This window comes from Larus michahellis, chromosome 11 (assembly GCF_964199755.1).
Source record: "Larus michahellis chromosome 11, bLarMic1.1, whole genome shotgun sequence".
In the NCBI taxonomy this organism is placed as follows: Eukaryota; Metazoa; Chordata; class Aves; order Charadriiformes; family Laridae; genus Larus; species Larus michahellis.
The window spans coordinates 15190484-15199218 of record NC_133906.1 but is presented as its reverse complement, the minus strand read 5'-3'; the positions used below and the strand labels follow the sequence as shown (position 1 = coordinate 15199218).

General features: G+C 45.3%; 1 protein-coding gene across 1 annotated transcript; it reads right to left on the bottom strand.

Annotated features, from left to right (window-relative positions):
- Positions 1-341: 341 nt before the first annotated feature.
- Positions 342-4584, bottom strand: TXNDC15 (thioredoxin domain containing 15). Its single transcript, XM_074604369.1, has 5 exons — positions 3915-4584; positions 3343-3770; positions 2618-2781; positions 2285-2415; positions 342-1441 (listed from the first exon to the last, which is right to left on the bottom strand). Exons 1-5 carry the CDS (start codon positions 3964-3966, stop codon positions 1245-1247), a joined length of 972 nt encoding a protein of 323 aa, XP_074460470.1. The 5' UTR covers positions 3967-4584; the 3' UTR covers positions 342-1244.
- Positions 4585-8735: the final 4151 nt, after the last annotated feature.

The window sequence follows — 8735 nt, the reverse complement described above, 5'->3', positions numbered from 1 at the left end:
CAATAAATCTTATTTCTTCTTATCATCTTTGTTTCTTCTTAGCTTAATTCACACTCTAAAGCTTCCAATCAGGGTACCATGGCAAACCCCCACCACGTACAACTGCCACGCAACCACATAATCCAAAAAACACACAACATACCCATCCATACCTTATTCAAAGTCTTCCATGCTAATTACAACTAAACCCCGTATCAATTCTTTATGTCACCTCAGCTGCAGACTGCAAGCAGCAAACACACCAGCAGAAATTTAAATAAATCTCACTTGCGAATTTAGGCAGGTGATGCACACTCCAGATGTTGCATGTTTTTAATCCTGTAAGAAAGCAACTTAAAAGGTTACACTAGAAACCTGATTTATTTAAAAAAAAAAAAAAGGAAGGACAACGAATATCATGTAATTCCATAAGAATGTGGTAAATAAGTTGTGTACACACACACAATGAGGACAGCTTTGGAAGTTATTCTGAATCTCATAAAGAACTGTCACTGTCAAGACTCGAAGAGCACCGTAAGCAAGGAAACCAGCACCAAAGGTGGGAAACAGTCACCCTGTCAAGAGCTGTACAACGCGCTTTTGAGTTGTTATTGCTGGTATACGAGGGAATAACTCATTTGAAGTACACTTTTTTTTAAAACATCATTTTCTTCATAGTTCATTTTACTGCCAAACTGATGTAGCAACATCACCATTCACCAGCATTTTCCTTTAAAACGTTGTATTTCGGGAATACACAAGCTAAAAAACTGAGTATGATGTGGGCTAACACATCTTAATTCCGTAGCGTTTATCCGCGTAGGAGCTTTAGTCCATACGCCTGCAGGATCTGTAAAAGAAGATGCCCAGATTCCACCAGAGCTGCGCCGAGCAGTGCCATGCACACAGGCCAACCTGCTGTAAAAAACCCTTACTCGATACACAAAACTCAGGGAACTCTTCAGAAGAGCAAAGTCGAACTGTATCACCTATTTACATTCAAGTCCATGAAAAATAAGCCGGTCAGAGCAGCTTAATAAATACTTTTTTAGTTCATGTTTTTTCGTATTTCCTTTGCTTACCACATTAATCGCCACAAATTTGTTTTTTACGGATTCAGTAGCTGATAAATAAAGCAGATTTTCAGTCAAGATTATAAACTACAACCACCAAATTCAACAGTTCATTCTTCTGTACTTCTAGTCCGTACAAATTCCCACTTTACCAATAAGCAGGAAATTCTGTCCCTATTCCAGCATCTCAGATTATTCCTGGTGTTCGTGCTCCTGTCCCGGGATGAGCCACCGGATGCTCTCCGTTCGGACAGTAGCGTACATGACAAAGGTAGCCAGGAAGAGCACAGAGAAGAGAAGCAGCCAGTCTATGCCTTTTGTCAGAACGCTGGGCAGGGGACCTTCCCAGTCCGCCTCGGTCACAGCCACGTCGCTTTTAGCTTCTATACCTAAAAAAAGAAAGCACTTCATCAACACCAGCAATAATCATTAAATGCAGAGAAGCTGGTTGTATTTGGAGGTTTCTTCCTGTTCTCAGGCTAAGGCGCATGTACAGTTAGACTTAAAATTTTGGCGAGGTGGTCCTTGTATGTTAACATATATCTAGCACACAGTTTGCTTACATAAAAACATACTGAGTTTTATGTGTGTTTTCACAATAGAAGGCTTGTTCCATCCTTCCACAGCACAATCTTGTGTAAGTTTGGGGAGGGGGTTGTGGAGGTTTTGTTTGTTTGAGTATTAGCAAATGTAACAATTTCTGGCCTCTAACAAAGGTCCTCATAGGCCTAAATGTGGTTTTTGTTTTGGTTTGTTTTTGGTTTTTTGTTTGTTTGTTTTTGGTTTTTTTTTTTTTAACAGAAGCACAGAAGGACCAGAGATTTGGCTGGCACTGAGCTCACAACATGGACAACCAGATCATGGAAACTGGAATCCTTTTGTCTCCTCCAGCACAAGAACCGAAACCAACTTGACCCCAGCTGCCATGAGCCTTACGTGGCTCTGGCAATAATCCCAAGGTTCATCTGCCTTTATTCCCAAAGTAAATATGTGGGCAGGAAGATGTGCTCAATCATTCTAGCCCCCTCTCTAGCTAAGCCCCACTGTTTCCCGTGACTCTGTGACAGCAGCCCAGTGAGCTGAGTTTCTGCTTTCAGCACACCCTGAAATCCAGCTCAGTACAGCAACTGCTGGGTCCTCTCAGGGTCTTCATGAAATTCATTTTAAAGAACAAACAACAGGGGAAAGCCAACCTATTCTTCCAACTGACACATCAGGGCTGATTTACATACCTGTTTGATTAAAAATGAAGTCTTTCAGTGTCTCCAGTGTTCTGTCTGTATGATTAAATCTAGCCATAGGTTTAGCACCTTGGAAAAGGAGGATATTGGGTACAGCCACAGTTCCAAATCTAGTTGATAAACTGGTGGACATAAAGCAAATACAAAGTATGAAGGAAAAGAAAACCACTGAAGGAAGAAACAAAAGATAGACATGATAAAGGAAGCGCCAATTTTACTAAATTAAACTGTCACTTTATAAGAAAAAAAATCACTCATGTTTTTAAAACACACAACTTGCTAACAGAAATAAACTGATGCTGGAGCACAAGAAGTGTGAGTTACCTGCTGTGCTGAGACGCATCCAGTGCCAGGAAGCGAAGAGTTGGAAATGCTCGAGGTAAAGAATTAAAATGAGGTGCCAGACTGGCAGAAAAGCGGCACCATGGCGTATAGAACAGGACTAATGTACAGTCACTGCTGTTTGGGTTTAAGAACTCCATCAGGTCCTTTGGGAAAGCAGAAGAAAAACAAATGAGGACAATTACATATTGAACAGCTAAATTCTACGTAGGAATGCATCATTCAGCAATCGATTAGATACTTGACAATATTTATCAGGTAGCTATACGTTTGTTTAACCTTTTCAAAAGAGATGGACAATTGCATTTAAACTTTTTTAAAAGTTGTTTTAAAAGATTATTATTTAAAAAAAAATATATATATATATACACATAACTATTAGAAGAAACAAGCCAGAAATACGCACTGGTACTGGCGGCGCCGTTAACAATTTCAGAGAATGACACTAATCCGTGCAGCAGGAAAGCTGACAGTTCACTACAGGCACTCAGATGAGAGACACAGGTACGCGGACTAAGCTGTATCTCCATTTTTTTTCTGCTCATAATGACATGGAAAGTCGCCTTGCCCAGACGTTTCCTCTTTTCAACAGCACAGACAATGTTACACAAAGAAATTCACTAAGTCAAGCACTGAAAGAAACACACACACGGTGCTGATGGGACATCTTCCCCCATCCTCAAGCAGCAACTGGGCGATCCGTTTACCTGAGACACGTTCAGGATCTGCAGCGTGAAGCGGTCGACGCCAGTGATGTTTCTCTCCTCGCAGTTCACTTTGGGAGCTTTGGCGCTGTCGGTGCTGTTCGGTTCCTCGGCGGGCGCGGGCAGCACCGTCTCCAGCCCGTCCTGCTCCCGGCCCTGGCCCGGGGGACCCTCAGGGCTGCTCCCCGCGCCGCACCCTTCGCCTCCGTCCACCGCATCGCAAGCCCCCTTGGCGACGTCGGACACCTGGCCTTCCCTCGCCTCCCCCGGCACCACCGACAGCACCACGGCCTGCTGCGCGGGGAGCCCGCTGCCCAGCATGGCGTCCGCCATCTCCGCAGTCCGGTACCGCACCGGCTCGCCGCCGCCCTGCGCGGAGCCGCCCCCGGGGGAGTGGGGCTGCTCGCCGGCGCTCTGCTCCGTCACCACCCCTGCGCCGGGAGGGAGAGATCAGCTCCGCGCCGCAGCCGAGCCCCGGCCGCCCCGCGCACCGGCCGCGCCAGGGAGACCCCGCACACACCGCTCGGTCCCCAGGGCCCACCCCAGCTGCCATCGCCGGGGCCCGCCGCCCTCACCTGAAGAGAGGGCCTGACCGAGCAAGATCAGCACCAGCAACAGCCGCCACATCCTCGGCCCGGCACTAGCCGCCGCCACAGCGCTCCGTCTCCCCGGACAACGGCCACTTCCGCCGGAACACCGGCTCACTTCCGCTTCCGGCGAGCCGCCGCCGTGCGTGCCTGCGTAGCGCCGTGAGAGCGGCGTGCCGCCATCTTGTCTTGGCCCGGCGCTGGGGGTGGCGGCGGCGCTGCCGGCAGAGGCCGCGGCGGGGCTGGGGTGGCGGATCCGCCCCGGGACCAGCTCCCTGCCGTTTGCTGAGTCCGGCGTGCGCTCCTCTTCCTCCAACCGCTCGCCCCGGTGGTGTTCCTGTGGGGAGAGGCCTCCGGGCGGGGGAGCAGCGCAGGCCGCAGCGGCGGGGACGCGATCGCCACAGCCACGTTCGTCTGCGGGCTCAAAAATACCGTCCCGTGTCCGTCAGGCTGAAATGAGGGGACAGAAATCCGCTGGAGCTCAGAGCAGCACAGGCCGGGCAGAATTGAGCTAGGGTCCCTTCCTGCCACTATTAAATACAAATAGTGGGGGTTTTCAACCAAGTTTTCTGGTGTCAGCCCAGTTGAACCCGCTTGTATGGCAGCAACGCAGGTTCACTTGTGCCATCTTCGCAGCCCAGGGCCAAGTCCACCGACAGCTGTACCGCACAGCGTAAGAAGTTTGGGTTTGCTGGCACTGCTGGAGGTCGGCAGGCATTTCACTGCTGATCTAAATTAGTTCAGGTCGAAAATTCTTGCAGCGAGGGAAATGTCATCCTGAGGACTTGACAGGCTGTTATGATTGAAGGGTAATTGAGAGGGCACACAAACCCTGTAATTCATTCCAAAGGGATGTTTTGTTACAAGCCCGTATCGCAGCCCCAAGGGCCTGCTGGGACCAGAACTTCCCAACACCCAGCTCTGCCTGCTGAAGGATTTGCCTACTTCAACCCACCACAGAGAAGCAGAGATTCACTTAGGGATGTTTGCACATGAAAACTAAACTTTAACCTTCAGCCAGGCTGGGGGAAGGGCAAAAGTCTGCAAACTAGAGTCGTGCTTTCTAAAAGCTTAAAAGAAAAGCTCCATCAGCATAGCACCAAAGCTCCCAAGCTGGAAGGCAAGATAAATATTGCGGTATTTCTTTTTAGGAAACAAGATAATATTCCTCCTCTTACAGAATTAGTACTTGCTTTTCATTGAATAGTGAAGCTGCAGGACTATTTGTGGCAGTTTGAAAATGAACATAGCACTTCCAAGTGCTGATACGCTGTTTTTTACCGTATTTCTTCAAACTGCCAGCACCGCACAATGACATTTTGACAAAACTGCATCTGTCAAAAAGTGAGAATTATGAACTACAAGAGTATGAACCATACGCACCCACAGGGAAAAAGCAAGGAAAACGCTGTACATGCGCATAAATGGAGATGGGTGTCAGCTTTATTACAGAAATGGGATTTTTCTCTTTATTTTTACTAGAGGACACTTCTCCAACTCTGTCCTTTCTTATAAATGCACTTTTTCTTCCTTGGAATTTTTTTTTCTATGAAAGTGCAATTTGCATAAGCATTAATATCGAGGACATAAAAGTCTAAAGATATAAAACATGAGGTTTGCAAATAAAGAGAAAATAATCAGAGCAGCAGACACAGACCAAGCAAGCAAGCTTGAAAGCAAAAGCACATAAGGAATTCAAGCTGGTGCAGACCAGTCAGGAAAAAGCTGCCCCATTCCCAACTGTCCTTATCTTTGCGTTTGGACAAAGCGGCATTTTCAATTTCAAAACAATTTTCCTTCTCCTTGCCAAGGACTGCACGTGGCTCCCAGCTCTCGTCTCAGAGCCATCAGGGTCTGGCGTTCCCCCTGCCGCAGCCCTGGGTGGTGTCGGATCGCAAACACAGGCGGTGATATTCCAAACCTTTAAAATAACAGATAACTTTCTGGCAGCATACCTCCATCTGAGACGCTCCTGTGGATTTAATCCTAACGTAATATCCTCCCTACCATAACATAAATCAAAAGGTTTGTGCAAAACTGTCTTCTTTTTTATGGTGACTATAATAAGTGATCTGTTAATGCAACACAAATGAGCTCCCAAGAGTTAGAGATAGTCAGGCTTTATCATACGTAAACCACAACAAACATACTATCCCAGTGCTTATGTATTACAGAGAAGGCACGTTTCTTACGATTTCTGCCAGTTTTGTTGCAAAGCTACTTTCAGTGGCTTACGTTTTTCTGATTTTTAATGCCAAATGTCTGTTTTCAGGAAAAAGTCTAGTAAAAATACACATTATTTTGCATCTGTTCAAAAATCTTGGACACATAAAAGCTCTGTTTGCTAGGGAATGATGTGAAATTTAGCAAAGAGGAAGGTTTGCAAAATAGGAGTCTTTTGTTGCACCCATGAATAAACACCAGAACTCAGTGGTGATTTGTGCATCTTAAGATTTCAGCAGCTGGACTTTTCCCCTCCCCAGATTTCAGTCACAGTGGGCAGCTCCTGCATGGCAAGAGACCAAGTGAAAGAGGACACGGACTGGGACAAAGAGGCAACGCCAGGACCTTTGCCAAGACCGAGGTTTCCATCATGTATAATCCTGATGACATTCTGTGTATTCAATAGTGCAAAGATGAGGTAGAAGGAAAACATGACAATCATTCAACTGAGGAGCACAGGCTGAGATCCCACAGGCAACTTAAACCTACACCTATATTTGGGATGTGTGACTTTGTAATCTTTGTTTTCTCAGTGTGGCTGCAGTTGAATAGTTCTATTTGAAAATACGACTGCTGGAAGCAGGAGATACACATTTTAGTATTATGCATATCTTAAAGGCCTACTCTAAGTAATCAAACTTGCACTAATTGTTACTATGGTATTTTTTCACTAATTAGAACAAGCTTTTGTGGTATGAAAAAACCAACATGAAAGGCATAAAGATTTATCTGCCTCAGATCATTTAAACAACACTTAAGAATTCCACAACATTTTTCACCTTCAAAGTAGTTAAAAGTTGTTAACTAATGATTCCTTCCAGCAACCCTGCAAGATAAACAGGTATTTTTGCTGCGTTTGTACCGATGGGGAAAAGGAGACCTTGCCATCCCTAGGCCATGCAGGGAACCTGGGCGACAGCCAGCTCCAGAACGCGGTAGCCTTTGGGCTGCCAATTCTGCATGGTCAGGCCACACCTTTCTCTTAAATGTTAAACAATAAACACTGAGCCACAGGCAGAACCCTGATAAAAATAGCATGCGATGCAAAGCAGCTAGTCAGTTCTTTACTTTTGGGCATTACGGCTTTAAATTATAAACTATCAAGAACAATCTTCATTTGTCTTGGTCCAAAAACACTCTGTTGAGCTGACATATTTAATAGGTATGATAGCACTAATTCAACCTGTACCATTTGTGCTACCTTATGACATCACACCGAGGAGGTACAAAACCATAAAAACGCTAATCCGGCCCCAATGCAAGCCTTGGTGTCTTGTCATACACATAAATGAAATTATTAAAAGATATAACCAGACTCCTTCAAGATGTCCAGCTTGTGTAGCTGACACACCACCACTGCCAGTCTGTCAGATGAATAAATCACAAACCGGTCCTGTCACCAGAACCTGCACCTGGCCTCGCGCACCAACTGGGGACGGAGGGAACAGATTGCATTGCAACTTCTGCCGTTCAGTTCATAACGTGGCAGAGAACACAGCAGCCATGGAAGCAGTCAAGCGACTTCCAACACAGATGAAAAGCCTGTATTCTTGTATGACAGAATTTATGACTAAATAACACTTAAGGTTTCATTACAACCAAGAAAACAATCCAATCTGCTCAAGGAACCACATCCAGGAACTGATTTGTAGACCGGGACATAGCAGACTGTAGTTGAACTCTGTTCTGAACACATCCCATCACCTTGAAAGCCACATGCTCAGAACTACCAGAATGGCCAACAACAACAAAAGGCATCAGATGTCTTTTTCAGGTAAAAGCAACTTATAAAAGTCTGCAAAATGACTGCAACTGTCATTTAAAACGTTTCAACTCTAAATGTATTCAGGGCCTTTGAAAGTACACGGAAGAGAAAACAGAGGGTGCTGGAGAGCAAGGGGAGGACACAGCAGTCTAGATTGGCGTTTCTGGTAGGCAGGGCTGCCCATCTTCCCCCAAGTCATTGAAAAACTTCAGTAGAGGGTAAAAAAAACAAAAACAGAGGGGTTGGGTGGTATGCAGAGCACATCTTACCAATAAACGTGAATATCGCTAGAATACAGGGATAAGTACATCTGACTCATCACAGAATAATGAATAACGACTGCCATTCCATGAAAAGTTTAGTTTGTGAGTGGTCTCAAATTGATTTCCATGCACAACAGAGAAAAAAAAGTTAGCAGCTTACTATTTATACATCCATAGCTGTAACTCCTTTCCTCCCCACTTCTCGTATTTGAGTGAAAGCATAAGAACAATTAAGTTACTGTAGCAGCATTTTCAATTCATTAAAAAAAGCGCAACATTCCTCTATTTTCTGATACCTGGCAATTCATACAGGCTTTTTGCCTTAATTCAAATATATGGGACTTGCCCGTAAGAAGCAGTACACGTCTCATGTTGAAATTCAGAAAACAAAGTATGCTGAAAGGCTTATTTATTAAATTTAAAAATCACACAATACGGTGGCCTCCCAACTCTGACAAATCCTGTGTGCATTTTGAAGTCCGCGCAGGGATGAACACACTCCATCTACTGCAGTCGGATTCAATTACACTTCAGGGAGGCAAGGGACAAACACAAGCG

What these genes read in the sequence shown, in the direction of transcription:
- TXNDC15 (XM_074604369.1), bottom strand. Translation starts at nt 3,966, where the DNA reads ATGTGGCGGCTGTTGCTGGTGCTGATCTTGCTCGGTCAGGCCCTCTCT. An exon ending in CGGTCAGGCCCTCTCTTCAG is followed by an intron (nt 3,771 to 3,914) that starts GTGAGGGCGGCG and finishes CTCCCGGCGCAG; the next exon opens with GGGTGGTGACGGAGCAGAGC. An exon ending in CTTCATTTTTAATCAAACAG is followed by an intron (nt 1,442 to 2,284) that starts GTATGTAAATCA and finishes TTCTTTTTTTAG; the next exon opens with GTATAGAAGCTAAAAGCGAC.